Genomic DNA, 18826 nt, shown 5'->3' with positions numbered 1-18826 from the left:
CACAGCAAAATGCGCACCGGCCGTTAGCCTGGGTGGACGTTGGGTGATGCCTATCGACATGCTGTAATACATGTGAACCCTTTGCCTTTCTCAGGACAGCAGTGGCTGGGTCAGGAAGGGTCACTGGCGGTGTTAACTGTGTTCCTCCCTCTTTTTGGTTCCCCGCTTGGGAAGACAGTGGCTTCCTAGAAACAGTGAACCCATGAGGAAGAGACAAGTATTAGGGATTTATCTGCCCTTCATCTGAGAGCTGCTCCCAACCCAGGGGGTTACATACATCTTTTTAAGTGCAGAGGTGTTATTAAGGACCTGCTAAGGACTTAGCCAAAAGCAAGAGTTACCTGTGAGGGTGGAAGGGGTAGGATTGTGATGTTCATGTGAGAAGGAGATAACGGGATAAGTAATAGAGGGTTAGTTAATGCAGCAGCTTTGCTGACAATGTATAACCAGCTGTAGTATTTACAAGGCAGAATGGAAGCAATCGCTGCAGCGGTCTAGTCGCTAGGAGCATGTGCATAAATAAAATTAGAGAACAATCTAAAATAATAAAGAAAGCTACAGACCTTGACTATGAATTTTATTGACAGTGGCATAATACAGTTAACAAAATTACATAACAGGAGTACATAATGCATTTATTAGCCTTTGTAACTGAGGACAGAGTTAACAGCAGTCCCCCTACATCAAGTGTACTGTCTTTAAAGACAGATAAAACAGGGCTGCTGTGAATGAAACAGCAACAGGAAGCTGAATCAGATGTCAGGAAATAATGGCTTTAGCTTACACACTATTACATGACAATCCAGATTTTTTCATACGAAGAAAAATAAACAAGACCAAAATTAACTTACAAGTTATTAATAGAAGCTAAGAAACCGATTTCAAATTGTCAGTGTCCTTTTAAGTACATCGAAGATAATACAATCACTTTATGCCTGTGCATGTTCGGCTCAAAGCAATGCACGCTGGATTATTAAGACTCTAAGAAGAGGACAAAAATACCCTTACTGGTTATGCTGCATTGTCATAAATGCTCATCTTTAATAATGCAGGAACTTCTTCCGCTGAAAAATACTTTACTCCATTCATGCTGGCAGAAAGACAGTTGATATTGCAGATTTCCAGAGACAATTGCTCGTTTGTCCAAGGCCTCCATTTACTTTACAGGTGAATAAAAAAGCATTCATTTTTTCACTAGCATTACTAAGAATGGTAAAGGCCAACTGAAACTGGGCTGGTAAATGTTTGTGATAATGTGCAAGCTGGATGCAAGAGAGCAAGAACTTCCCTATGCCAACAAAACCACTTTTCTCAGTAGCTCTTACAATAGAGCTGACAGGACGATGCTTATTTCCATGAGAACAGTGGAAGGGAGTTGAGAAGAAAATTAAACTCCCGACCAGTACCGCAGGCACATACAATAACAATTATTCCCTTGAACAGTAGCTGTGCAGGCTGCTGGCGTATTTTCAACAGTTTTACTGTGCACCAAAGTAACCCAGCCCTGTGACCAGACGGCACATATTGAAAGCTAATACAGCTCAATACATTTTTTTAAGATTGTTTTGCAGAGATGTAGCTATGATATGATACATCCCCACTACCATCATACCTGGTGTGGCAAGAATTCCTTTTCAATTAACTTTTTTAAGCAGAAACCTATTGTCTCTTTGAGGATGAGTTTGCTAAGAGGGGTGCATATGCATCTTCCTAATTTTATCCTGTAGACATTGGAAATTGGAAGTAGAAGTTAGCCATAATGTTTTCAAATGTACCTAAAAGGGGCCTACAGGAAAGATGGAGAGGGACTGTTCATCAGGGAGTGTAGTGATAGGACAAGGGGCAATGGCCTTCAGCTGAAGGAGGGGAAATGTAGATTAGATATTAGGAAGAAATTCTTCTCTGTGAGAATGGTGAGGCACTGGAACAGGCTGCCCAGCAAAGCTGTGGATGCCCCGTCCCTGGAAGTGTTCAAGGCCAGGTTGGACGGGGCTTTGGGCAACCTGCTCCAGTGGAGGGTGTCCCTGCCCATGGCAGGGGGTTGGAACTAGATGGGCTTTGAGGTCCCTTCCTACCCAAACCATTCAGTGATTTTATGATTCTATGATGTAGATATGTTAAATGGACTCAAGAGTTAAAAAGTAGCATTGGAAACAAGCTTCTTATTCTATAGGTTTCTTATTTATACCAGTAATTACACTTTAAATTGCTCTAAATTAAAAAAAAAAAAAAACCCAAACAAAAAACCAAAAAAATTCCTTGCCATTATTTAGTCTGTGGACTTGGACGATGAAAATGAAATCGTTTCACTTTCATTTTGAGGAATTTTCCAGTTCTCACGTTTGCGTTGTTTGGGCTATGCAGACCTCATCACAATGCCAGCTCCGCCTTCTCCACAGGGAAGTGCCTGTAAGAATGCAGATCTGTTTACTGTGAATTTTTTTCTTCTCTCAGCTTCACTATTTCTTGAAATTACTGTTCTTAATTCCCTCCCATTATTCCCTGTCAGTCCTTTGACTGGTTTGATTTTTCTAAATTAATTTCTGGGATATTTTTACTGAAGTCAAGTCTAAGACAAAGAGCGTGGCTCATATAGTCTTCCTTCTTCATTTTATGTATTTGAAGTTGGAATATCTCTGTGTATTTTTCAGCTTAAGCTTTATGTTCACATAAATCAATTTCTAGCTAGGTTTGCAGTGCTGCTTTTCCGTTCCCTCCCTCCACCTAATGAAGTCACTGGAAGGGTAAGAGAAAGGCATGCCTTGCTCTATGGTGGTTATTTAGACATTAACACCTTTTTTTCATCAGTCTCAGTAGTTTTTGATGCCCTACAGTTTGGAACAGAGCTGAGCATACCAGCAGTGCGTACGACCTGAAACAGCTGCACCACACGTGCTGAAAAACGTGTGGAAACCTATGTTATGTTCCTGTCTGTGCCTTGCCCCGCATTGCTGGGGGAAGTAACTGTCCTTTTCTGTAGGATCATAGAATCATAGAATGGTTTGGGTTGGAAGGATCAAGGATGCTTGATGAGATAGCACTTGGAATTATGTATATGCTTTCAGGATGAGTAAGAACTAAATCCAAACCCGCTCACCTGGGCGGTGTCAGCAGTGCCCTACGAAAGGTCACCCCGTCCCCATGCACTGCCATGGCAGCCCTTGCCAGGGTGACGGGGCCGTGCCACTGCAGGCCCTGAACAGAAGCCCTGAATTTGGGATTAGGTCCTGCAGTGCAGACCGCGCACACTCCCGGGCCCTCTGCTCCAGGCGGGCAGGCCTCACACCCCGCACTACGGGTTAGTTCAGGCCCCTCAGTGGAGCCTCTTTTGAGGCAAGGTCGGTGCCCGTCACTGCCCGGTGCCGCCCGCCTGGGGAGGGGGCTCAGGCCCGGGACCTGCCCCGCGGGGCTGACGGGGCGGCCACCGGCCTTCAGCGGGGTCGGCCTTCCTCGAGGTCGGTCTCAATGTCAGAGCGACGGCGCTTCGCCTCCCCCACCCCGTTGCTAAGGCGGTTGCTGCGGCGCCATGTTGGGGGAGCGCGGCGACCCGGAAGTGCTGCCCGGGGTGGGGTTTCCCTTCCTGTGCGGCGGGGCCGAACCCGGCCGGGTTAGGAGGCAGGAAATGGCGGCGGTGCTGCAGCAGCAGCTGCCGGGCCCTCCCGCTCCGCAGTGCCGGGCCCAGGCCGCCTAGAGCCGCCGCGCCAGCGCCGGGCCCGGGCCGCAGCCACGCCGGGCCGGACTCCGAGCACTTTACATACATGAGGTAGCGGGCGGGGCCGGGCGGCGGGAAGGGCGGGCGCCGCCGAGCCGAGGCGCCAGCGGGGACCCGACCGCCGCGGGCGGGGGAGGGGCCGGGCGGCGGGGAAGCCCCTCAGCGTTCCGGGCCGGCCCTGCCGCGGCGGGGGGCGGGGAGCGGCGGCCCGGGCTGGCGACGGCTGCGGCGGTGGGGGGACGGGGCCGCGGGCTGCAGCGCGGCAGCGGGCGGGCTCCCTCCGGGAGCGGTGCCCGCCCGGGCGGGCCGGCGGGAGGGGTTCGCCCCCGAAGGGGCCGCGGCGTTTGCCCAAAAGCAATGTTTTCCCAGTGGAGCTGAGCTTTGACCTCCAGTGCTCGGTACTGTTTGCTCCTGCGGAGCTGGCAGCCCTTTGCAGCCGCCGAGCTGTACAGGCTGGCAGGGCGGGGGGGGGCTTTCTCGCTGTTGTATTTTAAACAAATTCTCAGGCTAAAGTAATGCAGCAGAATTGTTCTCCTTAAAGTACTTGAAGAGATTAAGTAGGGGTTGTGTAGTAGCGAAGGATAGCTGGTGTTGGTTATGCTCCACTTGCCTGACTGTCCCTGGGTAAACATATCATTTGATTACTTGGCAATCTGTGGTCTCCCTGTTTCCTCCTGACAAATGAACATATGGAGCTCAGTGTGTATCTTAACCCCGCTCCAGTTTTATTTTCTGCTTTGTGCTGTATTACTGTTGACATGGAAACCAACACCACTTTCTGTTCCAGAGAATTGGAAGCTAAAGCTACCAAAGAAGTCGAAAGAAAACTAAGCAGGTAAGATACTCATTTAAATTCACTTCTACAGTTCAGATCAAGAGTTGGCCTTGGGCTAGAAATCATTGTGGGCTTTATCTGCAGCTTTAATCTCATGTTAATTGTAAGGATAAAAGGATAAAACCCCCCTGAATTTGAAAATGTCCTCTATTGCACAGAGAAATCTCCGCAATTTTATCTAATTATGTAGACTAAACATCTTTTTACCATGGTTTCTTTTGCATAATAACAATATAGGGTTCTATAATAGAATTTCTTTAATAGTGTAGATTTTTCAAGAGAAAAATAACTTTTCTGTCCTAAGTTGTAGTAACTAATAATAACTAAAAATGAATGAAGGGTTTGTTTGTTTTTTCCCCTATACAGTTCAGGCAGATATTGTTGGGACGCAAGAAATAGTTGGTTTGGGCAAGAAACTTGCTTTGAACTCAAGTAGACTGTATTTTGCCATATAACTGTTAGGGTTTTGCCTCTTTTTCCATGAAGAGTTAAAGGCAGCGAATTTTTCATTAGTATGTAGTTTTTATTTGAGGTCTTTATAGAATGGACAGTTCCTTTTTTACATTACTTAGCTCAAGAGTAAAGAAGTAAGAGTTATATTGAATTAAGAATTCTGTGCTAGTAATATATATCACTTTTGTAGTTATTCTGCACTGTTTATTTTTAGTGGTGACTTTCTTGCAAATATCTACCTCTTTCTATTGTTTACATTCTTTGGTTTTGACTTTTGTCCTACTTTCTTTTTGTGTTGTTTTTTTCTGATTAGACCTTAAAAGGATTTTTGTTAGCAAACCTTTAAGGGGACTTCTACTAGGGCCATTTGAAATATGCTGAAATCCTGAATATATTTAATAGAATATTAGTTTCTGGTACCTTGCTTTTTTTTTTCCCCCTTATTTACCATGCTTAATCAGTCTCCAACTTCCCAATTGATTTAGGATTACATTTTGAAAACTGATTGGCTTTCCCCTGCTGTCAGTGTGTGTCTTCCTTTTTTCTGGTAATATGCTTAATCTGCATGAATATTTTTTTCCCCTTTTTGTTGCTGAAATATATGGAATCTTTAAGATACACTTAGCATCTTGCTTTTAAGTACAATGTCAAGGTCATTCTTAAATGGACTTTACTTGAAGAGAATGATTTCAAATTGCAACTCTTTAAGTAACCTGTCCACAAAAGGTACCAAAATGCAGTGTAAAATAACAAAAAATATAAGTCATCATTCTGTGGAAAACACTCAGTGCATACTTGATGCAAGAAGCAGTTTCGGTACTATATTATTTAGATGGACAGAGGGCTAAGTTCAGAACAATATTCTGGTGCAAGTCTTAGTACGTCAGTAGATTTTCACATTTTTATGACCCTGAGTGAGATCTCTTGTCAGGCAGGCGTGGCAGATAGTGATGAGAAATGAAAGTAAACTATAGAACTGCCTAAACTCAGTGTTTTGTGGGGGTTGGGGACAGAACAAGGTTCACTGACTAAATTCTGATATGGAATGGGTCTCCCATGTTTTCTGACATGGAGGTATGTTTTTTATTCATTTAAAAGATTCAGAACTGTTTTTAAGTTAACGTTAATATACAAGTTGTTTTCAGAAACCTGTATTCTAGCTGGTTCATGTTTAGTGAGGGAGTTTTCATCATGTGAGCATAGCCTGATAAAACTGTGGCCTGCCTACTCTGGATAGGCTTGATTAATTGTTTTACTGTTGTAGAACTCAACAGATAGCCCTCATACTTTCTCTAATGTCATTATTTACGATCTTATTAAATTTGCAGTGACTTAGTCAAATTGTAAAAGAGCAAATATCTTTTCCTGGGAAGGTAAATAGAGCTATGCTACAGTTTTTCTTAATCTAAAATTGCATAGTGTATATATAGACTGTGAACTCCATGGGATGTTGGTATTGCTTCATTTATCTTAAGTCACCTTTGGAGTTTATGCTTATAAATTAATGGATAGCAAATATTCTTTTTTATCCTATCACAAACCCACAGTCTAGGCCAATATTCCTAGTAAGATAAGTATTACAGCTTTTGCTGCAGCTTGCTTATCCAGTTGGAGTGATTACTGTTTAAAACACAGGGTTAGCAATTTGGCTTGTTTGGCCTTTTGGAAAAGAAGTTTCATTTGGCCTGCATTCTCTTTAAAATGCATACATGCCTAGTTCTATGCAAATATTCTTGGTCTCAAAAATAAATATAGTGCATGATTTGTGACAGTAATTCAAATGTATTGCACACTGTATTGTTGCATAATGTTACAAGTTAAATGTCACCTGCAGTCTGCTGCTGAACAAGAACTGTCTGTTATTAACTGGAGAAATGCAAGAGTTAAATTTGGTTAAAATCAGAAGCAGTAAAAATCACCATTTAGTTCTTCTGATTTAAGAAATAACTTTTTAATTCTGTTTGGTAAACAGGGCTTTCCTGCCTCATTTATGTGGAACTGAGAGAAGGTAAATATCTCAAATATATTTACAATTATTTTTTTCCAAACATGGGAGCTTGACTCTTCACAAGCATGCAAATTATAGGAAAGAATCACACAGTGCTTTCATTCACCTGTGTTTCTGCTCTGGAGATTCCATCTGCATTGGTTGCAGACTGTCCATGTTCTGGGAAAGCAAACTTTTTACCTAAAATCATGTGTACCTCTATTTCATCCATATATTATACTAAGTTACAACTGTACAAATTTTTTTTTTTTTACTCTTCCATGTTAGAATAATGACTATATTTCCATAAGGCTTTCCTTATTTGCTGTAGAAAAAAAAAAAAAAAGATGCTCAATGATAGAGGCATAGAGAAACAGTGAGAAATGTCATTTCTGTTGATATTTAAGCACCTGGTTTTCTGTTGGGGTTTTCAGGAGTGTGTTTTTTTTTCTGAGAAAGTTCTTATGGGAAGACTTCTGCTGTCAAATGGGAAGAGTTTATTGCAAAGAGACAGCATTCTGTTCATACTTTTCAAGACCTTTGGATATACTTAGGCAAAATTATGCATTCCTTTCTCCTCTACGCACATGTTTTCAGGTCACATGTAATTGTCAGGTTGTCCCCGTAAGGTAACTTGCATTTACCTTTTCTTTTTCTAGTCTTGCAGCAAACCCATTGTGCACTATACTTCTTGATTCTGCGTTAATAAAGCTGAAGCAGTCTAGAGTATGGGGCGGTCTTATGGTTAAGATGCTGGACTTTGCAGTTGTTTGGGTTTGTGCATCTGTTACAGATATCCTATAGGACCAGTGTGATTATGGAGAAGCAGTTTAGTCTATCTTAGTCATTTTGCCATTTGTTAAATGAAGATAGGGATTGTTTATTGCTGCTACTGAAGTCTCATATATTTACATGATAAACTTCTTGGGAAATACATTTGTCTTTATATGCTTGTGTAGCCGTGAATGTTTCAGATGAAGCTGTAACACAAATATTACACAAGAACTATGGCGTATTTATAGTGCTTGTAGTTTGGAACATAGTTCTGTTGAGCCAGTTTCTGTATTGGGAAAATGGGAAGGATGAGTGTATTCCAAGTAATTGGTAGTGGTAGACGTGGTAGTTAGAATTCTGTCACTTCATTTTTAGGGTGATAATTTAAAGATTGAGGTATTTAAAAACAAAAAAGAAAGTAGCTGACACATGTTTACTGATTAATTATTTATTGAAGTAATTGTTTCAGTTTTTAGCTTGGCAGCAGCTCTTCTGTACATTAATAGCTGGAAAGAATTCACACATACACGACATCTGTAAATAAGTGTGTTTGGTTTTTTATCGGTGCCTGAGGCTTTCTTTGGTCCTGTGTAATATGCTGAGTGGTTTTAGTTGCCAGTGTGTTTCCATTTAAGGAACTGATGGGGTTTGTTGGTTTGTTTGTGTTTTTTTGTTAACTTCAAAGTACTGGTTTCTATTCCATAAACTTGAAGAGTGCTCTTTTTGGTGTAGTACGTTATTTTGTGGGAATCATTGATAAAGGAATTGGAGGATCCATTTTTAATCAAAATACACATTTTATAGTTGATTCTTGTGTAATGATGATTTAGTAGAAAATGTAGCTATTTTTTAATAGAAACTAATTTTTATTGGCAGCTGTATGCAATTGTATAATTTCAAAAACTCGAAAGATTAGAGAACTTGTAGCTGAGAATACAGAAAAATTATGAAAACTAAAAGTTTCAGCAATCTGAAAGTCTGTGTAGAATATCAGACATAGGTTGAATATGCAGTGCGTGCATGCATATACACTTACTGTCTTTGCAGAATTGTAAAAGATCTTTCAATTCCAGATACTTAAATGTAGTTATCTGGCAGTGTTCCACCTGTAGCATTGCAAGTTAATTTATAACTAGAAGAAAAGCAAATGGTGGAAAGGATTTATTTATTTATTTTTCCCCAAAATTTATTTGCTATATTTGTCACTGGAAATTTTAGAGTGGTTTCAAAAGCCACTGTGTATAATCACTTCTAATTCTTTCATGTTTACTACATGTAGTAAATATGTAAAAGTTAAAAATCCATAAATAGTTAATGCAAAATTTGATGGCTGGGGATTCAGTAGCAGGCATGTTGTCTTTGTCTCCTGCATCCTGCCATCAGTAAATAGGCTGAGTGACGTCTGTCCATTTGAGAAATGACTGATTACTATCTTTTTACCTTCAGTTAGTAAGACAGGGCCACTAACAGGTTGGCTAGTGGTTTAACTGGTCTCCTTTGTCCAGTGGCAAAGTGCTTCCCCTGCGTGACCCCTGCCCACTGGTGGTCGAGACCAGTGGATGTGTTCAGCATGGAGGACCGCAACAATGACACCAAAACCCCCAGTGTAGTCTTCACAGTGTTTGAAGTGCTTCAAAGGATAGCTAACATGGAATGCCTTTGGGAGAATCCCTTCACAGCCTCCAGGCTTCCAAAAGCATTTGTTGGTGATGGAAGAAGTGTATTTAAAAATGTGCTAGCACCATCTTGTGGGGCAGCATGACTTTAATGTGGTCTGAAAGTGATTTTTGAAGGTATCTACTTGACTAGCAAATGCTGTACCTGAGCATCTGTAATACTGCTGGCATCTTTAGCAGCATTTGCAGAGAGGCATTTCTAACTGTTGTTGCTAGCCTGAAGAATCCGGAAACCCAATGAATGCAATTCTGTTGCGTATGTAGTTCAGTTTTGGAGAATGCTAGGTAACTGGCATTAACGGTGAATGGTGACCTGTTTTACTTTGGTGTTGAAATTTGCTGTGTGCAGGTAATACGCACTTTCACTCAGAGATAAATATTGAGTTGAAATCATAATAATGCAGTGCTGTGTCTTAGATCTTAATTTGTGTCAGGATTCTTCTCATAACCATAATTTTCTCAGTGAGGCGACTAGAATTGTAATTTTATTGTGGCATAATGTGTTTCCCTTTTGTATATTGTAACAGCAAAGATGGCATGCTGCACAAACGTTAATTATTGCATCCTCAGTATGTCTTCCAGGGAAAATATGGGTATATTTGATTCTCCTCTAGTGTAAGAATAGAGGTTATATATGTCTATTTCAGCCCACATATTTTTACAATAAGTAAAATATGATTTGATGTAAATATTACCTGAAATGTTTACATTTTGAGCATTGCTGCTTTTTTCCAGTTTGCAAGCCAAATAACAAATCAAACCATATAAAATCAAAACTTAAGACAAAGAAGTAGTAATGAATGCTGACTATAGAAGTAAAAATGTAGCTGTTCTTCATTTAATGGCATGTGATTGTGATAGTAATGAACTAAGACTTCATATCAAAAATCACCAAGAATCACAAGGCACTTTCTGTCTTGCAAAGTGATACCTGTCCTAGAAGATTAAAAAGTACTTTTTTTTTTTTTTTTTTAAATAGCTTGAGTAAAGCATTTTGGTAGTTTGTTATTGTTTGTGCTGAGGTACATAAAATTGGACTTTTTTTCTATAAATAACAGTAAATATTTATCTGACAGTCTATTTAAAATTATGCAGATAATAGCAACTTCTATTCGTATGTTCTCAGAGCCATCAAAGGTGCAGTCTCTCCTGAGAGCAAGATCCATTTTCATTTGGTCTCACTTGAAAATAGAGCACCTTTCAAGTTAAGCTATTTAAACTCAAGGCCTTTGCTCCAGTCTCAAATGTGAATTTTGTATGGCGTGGGTATTTTATTTTCAGTTGGTCTAAATTGAAAAATAAGGTTTGCGTTTCTGCTAAGACCATTTAACCTTGAGCAAGCTAATCCAATTATATAGGAGGAAAAGGAAATTCCCTGTACATCTGTTTTAGTGAAAGTTGGATGACTGATAGGGGAAATAATAGAAGTCTGTTTATATATTCATGTTATGAATCAAAATTCTCAGTCATTGCTTTTTGCTTGGCCAGCTGATGGACCAAGCATGCTGCTACAAACACTTCTGCCGTATGAGGTCAATGGAGTAAACCTACCCAGACGCAGGAAGAAGCCCAGCAAAAGAACTTAATTTTCTGCCTTTGTCCTGTTACTATGAGACTGGGTTCCTAGTGTTTCTTGTTATGTGCTGTAAAGTAACATGAAGCTGCTGATAGGTTGTACACAAAGAATAGTATAAAGCATTGAGTACTTAGCAGGAGTAGGTAGCTATTAAAGTCTAAGATGATAAATGGGAAATACTACGTTACACTTCTGTTTCTCAAGGAGTAGCATTAAAAATGTAGTTTGTTGTTATATGTTCTAATGGGTGTTGGAATCTGATGCATAAATAGTATCATTTGCTATCTGCTGAGAGACCGTGTATTAATGTGTTAGAGAGAATAAAGGAAACTTGCGCTTTTAGCTGTCAAGAGATGGAAATTCAGGAGTTCTGCTTTAGACTGTGATGACTTAATATGCAAATCTGAATTTTTATTTCAGGTTTATGTAAGAGGGTAGTGAGAATAGGACTACCTTCCTTGAAAGATTCAGTTTTCAATGAAGAACATGAGCAGTAAGGGCTTTACAGTTGTTGTTAGTTAATTGTACAGTGGGTTAGTTTTGCTTTCCAGTCACTGAGATTTAACATTGTAATGGTAATGTAATACTCTTTTAAAAACATGTTATGCTCTACAGGTGAGTAATTTCCCTCCCCCCCCCCCAAGGGTCACCTAGGGTCCTTATACTAATCTGGGGGCGGGGTATGTGTTCTAAGCTGACTTTAATCTGAAATCTTTTTTTCTTAAATACATGAAAATAGAGTGATCACAGTATCATCATTCAGGAGTTTTGTTGTTCCTGTGTGGAAACAGAAAAATGATGCTGTGGTAGAATATTCCAGAGAAATTGGTATGTTAGTTGTTAGCATCTGTATTCTAAAAATAAAGTGTAATCTTGTTGATTTAGTTGTAGCAGGATTGATGAGTTACTTTTTTCTGTGAAAATACTGTTTTGCATTCTGCTTGCTCTTTAAAATGCTGTAGCTTTCTTCTAAAAGCTGAATGATTTTTCAGTTAGTGTAGTCTTTGCATGTGACACACTGAAATTTGTTATACAAACCAAAGTACTAGTGGCTTTCTTAACTCTTAAAATTCTTCTCAGGTTATTAGAAATCCTGTAAATAACCTTTTGTTCCAGTAGACAATCCTAGGTAATGTACAATCCTGCAGTGTTGATAAGTCAGAGGGGTTTAACCTGTGCCCATAGACATTGCTCAGCTTGCTAGCACAGGTCATTCAGGTGGCAATTGAGAGGGAGCCGAACTCTTTCCTGAATCTTTGCAGCCTAGCCAGGGCAAGTTTCAGACAGGTTGACTGTGTCTGACAGCAGCAGCCTGTTCCCCAGGTGTCGTCTCTTGCCAAGGTCTTGCAGCTCATCTCATCTCACATTGATGTGCACACCCAGTGCTGGGTAGACCTGGGGACAAAGTACTCCAGGAAGGATAGCAACCAGAATAGGCTGCTGCTTCAGAACAGTTACTCTGGATCGCAGCTTGCTCCCTCCCTGGATCTAAGTAGCCTTTGGGAAAGAGGATGTCATGGGAAGGTGACAGGAATTCCCGTTGCACAGCCTGCTTGTGATGGTGCTTTTTCCTGGGGTGATCCTGGGACAAGGTGGGCAGAGAGCTGCTCACAGAACATCTGTGTTGAACACGCACTTCTGGGAGGTGTCAGCCCAGCAGCACTTGTGCAGGGTAGTTGTGCATTATGCACAGAAGCAATGAGGTTGTGAGAGGAGGAGGGTTATGGGCACAACTTTTCCTGGCCATGGGAGGACAATATGGTACTTGGCCTTTTCAGTTGGATTAGGTGTTTCTTATTCTCAGTGGTACTATCGTCTTGAATAGTGAATCACTAACTCTTCTTTGTGTGGAAGTCAACTGTAAATGAATCGTGTATTCTATAAAAAATTAACTGTGGTCTATAGAAGCTATTTTTTCTAGACTGATTTCATACTTACATGCTTCTTGTATTGTTTACTGGTTAAAAATTGGATTGTTCCAAATTAACTCAAACTGAGGATCAGTGTTACCAACTTCAGTTTGGTTACAAATGCTCAGGATGCAGACAGTGATGGACAAAACTGAGTTGTGCATCACCTTTAGAGTACACAGATGTCATTGTGGGTTAATCATTATCTCAAATTTGCGAAGTATGCAAGGGATTACTTTAAATGAAACTGGCCAAGTGTAATTGTTATCTGTAGTTACGTGGCTAACCTCTTAGTTGTCCATGAAATAATTTTTGATACCTAATTGCAAATGCAAGATTGCTTTTTGCAGTAAGATAGCCCTCAATGAATCTTGCAGCTAGATAATAAAACTATGATAAAATGCAAAACAGCCATGTTGTGTTTGATAGTTTGTGATTTGTCTTGCAGTGTAACTGAAATAGAGGGGTTTCAGAAATAACATTTTTAGATTTTTTTTTTGCATATCTTAATACATCAGAAATAATTATTTTAAAAAAGAAGTAACTAATGCTTGCTCTCTCTTATTAGAAAATCTTAAAAGATAGAATTTGGTCTGTGGAAACTTTTTAGAGTGGTGGTCTGCCTGTAGTCCGCTACTTTATATGTAGAATGGAAAGAATACTGGCGGTGTTTGGCTGCTCATTGTTGAAGCATGCTATGGCTTTGCCTCTGGTAAATACCTGCAGTGTCAGACCACTTCTGTTAGTGCATGCAGCATGAGTGGATGAGTACTTGGTACTTGTAACAGTCACCTTAAAGGTGGTAGAGGAGAAGAGGGATGCTGGATAGACAATAAATCCGTATTACTCCAACAGAAGGGAGAACTGGAAAAAAAGAAACAGGTAGAGGATGAAAGCAGATCTGCAGTGAGAACAAAGATCTCAGCAAGTGGGGATGAAAACTGATTTATGTTTGTATTAGTTGCTGTACAGATACATGTAACCATGCTTCAAAGATTTTCTGTGTACAGAGAGAAATCAGAGAAGATACTTGTAACTAAGTAAAGAAATACCTGTTAATTTTGTGCATATAAACCTTTCCTCCCTCCGTACAAATGGATTTTTACCATCTAGATAAAGTATAGCTGTTGTCTGGCAGTATTAATAGTAATAAAAATAGATTTGAGAAAAATGCTTGAGTTACCCAAATGCAGTCGTAAGATTTTTTTTTTTGTCTTGTGTGCTAACATTAATAGTCTCGGAAGTTTGTGCGCTATAAATATTTAAAGTGTTGCAGGCTTTTTTCTTCCACAATGAATGTCATGTGAAAGTACTACCATATCCCTTATTGTTTGAAACTAATATTAGTAATAGCCAAGTGGCTGCAAGCTTTGAAATTTAAATATAAGTGTCGTTCTTCCGGCATTGTCCCTAATGGGAGGAGAACCATGTTCAACATCTCGCTGAAGAATCTCACAACGGGACAGAAGACCAGTTTTAAAGTTTAAAGGTAGCACTCAAATGGGCAGCAATAACATGGTACTTGCCTCTTCCAAAAGAATGGCAGTATTATGCAGAATGCAAAATAGAATAAGCTGCTGGCTACTATAAAGAGAAGACCTGATGAGCTGCCGTTTAGTATTGCAGTTTAGTATTGCCTACAGTGAGAGGTAGGTGCCATAAGAGCACTGTTTTGTCTAATTAAAAAGTGGGGAAGTTATATGAATTTGCCACAGTGGGACTGGGAACTGGAAGTCACATGTGGATTTTAAAAAAAAAAAAAAAGAAAAAGGCAAAACCAAAACTGATGCTTGCATTCATTTTGAAAGGGACTTGAGCTGTGTTGAAAGTAGAATGAACCGATTATTTATATAGCTAAATAAGTAATAAAAGTTTTAATACTTGTGCAGTATCTTTTGTTTTACTGCATTCAATTGACATTGCTTCTGATGTATATATAATTATCTTATTTGAAACTGGAGGTTTGTAGTTGTTAGGTAGTTTGGGGTTAAAAAGGAGCCCAGTTCTTCTAGGCAGAAGTAAACCACTTATTGACATTGTTAGTTCATTCCCTCCTGTCGTCGTCTGTGTCGTGTCCCCCCCCCAAAGTTTTGTATAACAAGTTTGTTTTTTGATAATGTATGTGCGTCCATGTGTCATTGAATGAAGGTAACTTTTTTGAAGGAGATTTTAATACATTCAAAGTAATTGTGTAATAAAATCTCTTCTTCTGTTCTGCCTTAGTATGTGAAAAGCATGACAGATAAAAACAATGCTTCTTGTGTTGAAAGCTGAATTTTGAAGGTAGACACCAGCCAAGACCGGTTGTCACGAACAGGGGTGTAAATTCCTTTCAGTTGTTTCTTGGCTTTTTCTTTTGCAACATTAAATAACCTATGTGACTCGAATCAGTTTTACTAACCAGAGATCTCCACAGCAGCTTTGAATCTGAGCACCTATTGTTACTTTATCTGCAGCTGATCAGATAGAAAGCGTGTACAGATTTAGAACACCAGTTACGTATGAAATGTTAAGTTAAAGGAGAGGACTTACACTGATCTTTGAAGGTTATTCAAAGTGTAAATTTGGTGTCTTCTTCCTTTACTTAAACACATATGGAATTTGTTTCCACATCCCATTCAAAGTATCATAGAAATCAGGACTTGTCTGAAGGACGTGGTTTGCCCAGTAAGAGAGTAGATGTGCGGTGGAGCTAGTGTTAAGATTCAGGACATCAGAGGGTTGTGTGTTGTAACCTACATATGCTTCAGAAAGAGGTCTGGGAAAACATTTTCCACCTGTTTTTTTTAATGTCGTCCACCTGACTATATGGTCAGGGCTTGTGGGCCAAAAGCTTCCAAGCTTTTGAATTTAGGAACATTCCTGACCCTGAAAGGGCAAAGAAGAGTCTTGCAAGTAGGCTTCCTAGTACAGAAAAATGCTTTATTCTCCAAATCTTGAACTTTGAAGTAACTGACTATTAGTAGGCTTCCTTTCCCTCTGTCTTACAGTGTTCTAATAAAAGCAAACTGCTGCCACTATCTTATTTTTATATTCAGCTTTATTGTTACTTCTTAAACTTCAGAATCCTTTTTCTGTGAGCAATTTTTATTCTCATGTATGAAACTAACTGATCTTCAGTTGCACATTCCATGTTGTCATGAGCTTTTTGCACCACTAGCCCAAATGCTTTTTTGTCTGCCTGTTCCCGCAGTCTTTTCTGTCAGTTGTGTTTGTGTGGAGTTCGCTCTCATTCTTATGCAGAATCACTGCATCTCTCCAAGCGTGGCCTTAAAGAAAAGTTTATTTTTGTTATCCTGAATATCCTATCAGATGTTGGTTCCTACTGACCCTGATATCTTGCAAGTGTGCTTGTATGTCTTCAGTTCTTTTTGCTTTTGATCCTCTCCATGTTCTCCCTTTTGTCTTGCCTTTGAAGTCTGTTTTTAAACAGTGTAATCTGGAAAGGGGTGTTGCTGCTGAGCCCTCTGTTTTAGCTTGTAAAACTTTGTATTAAGTGAATTTAATGTGATACATTTTGTTTTCACTTTTGTCAAGTTACAGTTTTGTCACTCATTTAAAGTGCTCTAAAATTTCTCTGCTATTGAAAGCTCTGGTCTAACCATGCTCTTCAGTTCATGTTCCTGCTAGTTCATGTGTCCTTTATATTGTGCAGATACACAGCCAGTTGAATTAGCTCACTGCTCAGGCAGGAAAATGTGTATATATTGGTTGTCTCTTGGCAGAGGTAGTGTTTAAGATCAGTGAGCTGACGCAAATTGCTGCATGGCCGTCAAGGCACCAGTGTTGATGCAAAAGGGTGTGTGTGGCTGGGAAGGAACCCGTTGCCTGGCTTATGCTGTGGGTAGTCAAACTCCGTGCTGGGTCAGAACTGATGGCATGTGACAGTGCGGAAATGTGGTGTACGAGAGCTCAGTGTCATACAAATTCATAATAGCAGTAGAGATTAAATAATGTCTGAATTTGTGCTGTCTTTTGAATCAAATTAATGTCTAAGCCTTTATTGTAAGTTTTGGAAAAAAGAAAATCTTCCATGTAGCTTGACACTGCATCTGCTCTTAAAGTTTTGTCACTTGTGATTTGCAGTGAAAGTACATAGTCCCTGCAGAAATATTATCCAATTAGAAGTAAAATTCCCCAGTTCCTTTTGTATCAGTGTGAAATAATTGTTCTAAAATGAATCTAAGTGTGTACAGATTGTATTTTGGGAGAGTTAATTACAAACTGTGTGGTTCAGGGATTTAGTGCAAGAAGAGGAAGAACAGTTGATGGAAGAAAGGAAAAAGAGAAAAGAAGACAAGAAGAAGAAGGAAGCTGCTCAAAAAAAGGTATGTTGAACATGAAAAATAAAATCCCGTGCTTATGGGTTACTTTTCGTTTCATCATTAGTGAATACTGGTTTAGCTGTTGTTGTTCAGATGTGTTTTCTTATTAATTTAATGTTTTAAGCTTTAAATGTACTATCAGTTACTTAGTGGTAACTGACACATTGAACATCTTAATTGGCTTTGTGTACAGTTTCTTTAGAGATTAAATATTCTTATGAGATGACCGTTCTTTTTCCTGATTCTCAGTTGAAGCAGTTTCAAATTTGAGAACTTCCTCAGTGTTAGTGCATTTATTAGTAGAATAAAATTACCTTTTTTTTTAAGATAGTGTCTTCCAGCTGTGTTCTTACTTTAAGATATCTTATCCTTCAGTATTGAAACACACATGTCATAACACAATCTGCATTAGGGAAGATGGATAAAAATGAAAATATTGACAGCCAAAGGTGTTTTGGGATGGAAGCATGACAGAAATGCTTGTAAACATTTCAGAATTCCTGTTTCCTGTCAAGATATTAATCATGGCCATTGATTCTAAATATTGACCCTGAGCTTGAGAGGAGCTTGTAAATCTGTTTTTAAAAACACATCCATTGCAGGTTTGTTTGCTAACTGGAGGTAGCAAAGTGAACCTGCTTAACAGTTTTTTCTTTGATTCCATTGAATAATGCAAGATATTTATTATATAGTAAAAAAATCAGTAGTCAGCTCTCCTGTTTGTTGGACTAAATAAAGGTGTTTGTTGTGCACCTGTACAAAAAGGTATGTCTAATCTTGCAACAAATCTAAATGGAGGGGTACTACTGGAGGGGTACTCCTAGAAGAGGTGTTTGCTCATATTTCGGAATAGAGATTCTTTCCAGAAGCTGACAGAAAAGCTGCATAATAATTTTTGGACCTCAATTCTAAATTTATAACTCATCTTCCTCTTGGAATTCTTTTTTAATCAGAAGTTGTATTAGGAAAGGAGCTGGTTTAGTTGTAGAATTTGAATCTTTTAAATAAGTGGTTCTTCACAGCTTTCTGACTTTTTACTCCAACATTTAGTATTTTCTTGAGTTTGAAAGGCATGTTTGAGAGTGAAATTTGGAAGAAATAAAAGCATAAATATTTTTTTTGGAAGTAAAGAGACTAGACCTTTGCCTAAAACTGGAAGTTTTGCTTACACTTTCTCCTGCTATGGAGCACCTGCTAGACTGTTCTTCAGAAGCCCCGTGTCTTTATTGATGTGCTGTATTCTGAGTGTAACAAAATGTTGAGTGTGTAGACTTCATGTATCAGGAATTTAAGCAGCTTCTGTGGACAAAGAATTAGGATGCCACAAGGGTGCTCACGTGCATTCCTGGAGAAGCTTAAACTTGATCTAGATTAAAGAGAATATGCCTCTAAAAACCATGGTAACAAACAACTGCCAGTTAATGTTGCTGTTTAAAAAAAAGGAAAAAAAAAAAAAGTCCTAGTACAGACATGGCTTGATTCTGGATTAAAATGAAAACTTGTTAATGTAGGTCACAAGGAAGGCAGAATCCCTTTTCTGTTCTGCTAACATTCCTGAGTAGTTTCAGATTGACCAAA

At 39.3% G+C, this 18826-nt stretch overlaps 1 protein-coding gene across 7 annotated transcripts in view; it reads left to right on the top strand.

Annotated features, from left to right (window-relative positions):
- Positions 1 to 3588: 3588 nt before the first annotated feature.
- TNRC6A (trinucleotide repeat containing adaptor 6A) overlaps positions 3589 to 18826 on the top strand; it is a 54716-nt gene continuing 39478 nt past the window's right edge. For 3 of the 7 annotated variants that reach the window (XM_075767917.1, XM_075767915.1, XM_075767920.1), the window contains exons 1-4: positions 3589 to 3763; positions 4500 to 4547; positions 6973 to 7008; positions 17161 to 17251. In XM_075767917.1, coding sequence (XP_075624032.1) covers positions 3759 to 3763; positions 4500 to 4547; positions 6973 to 7008; positions 17161 to 17251 — 180 coding nt within the window. In that variant the 5' untranslated portion in view covers positions 3589 to 3758. Of the gene's footprint in view, positions 3764 to 4455; positions 4548 to 6972; positions 7009 to 17160; positions 17252 to 18826 lie in introns of those variants that run through there. The other 4 variants (XM_075767913.1, XM_075767914.1, XM_075767916.1 and 1 more) reach the window with 3 other exon arrangements.

This window comes from Balearica regulorum, chromosome 15, assembly GCF_011004875.1.
Source record: "Balearica regulorum gibbericeps isolate bBalReg1 chromosome 15, bBalReg1.pri, whole genome shotgun sequence".
Taxonomy (NCBI): Eukaryota; Metazoa; Chordata; class Aves; order Gruiformes; family Gruidae; genus Balearica; species Balearica regulorum.
The sequence above is the reverse complement of the archived record's forward strand: the minus strand, read 5'-3'. Positions and strand labels throughout refer to the sequence as shown.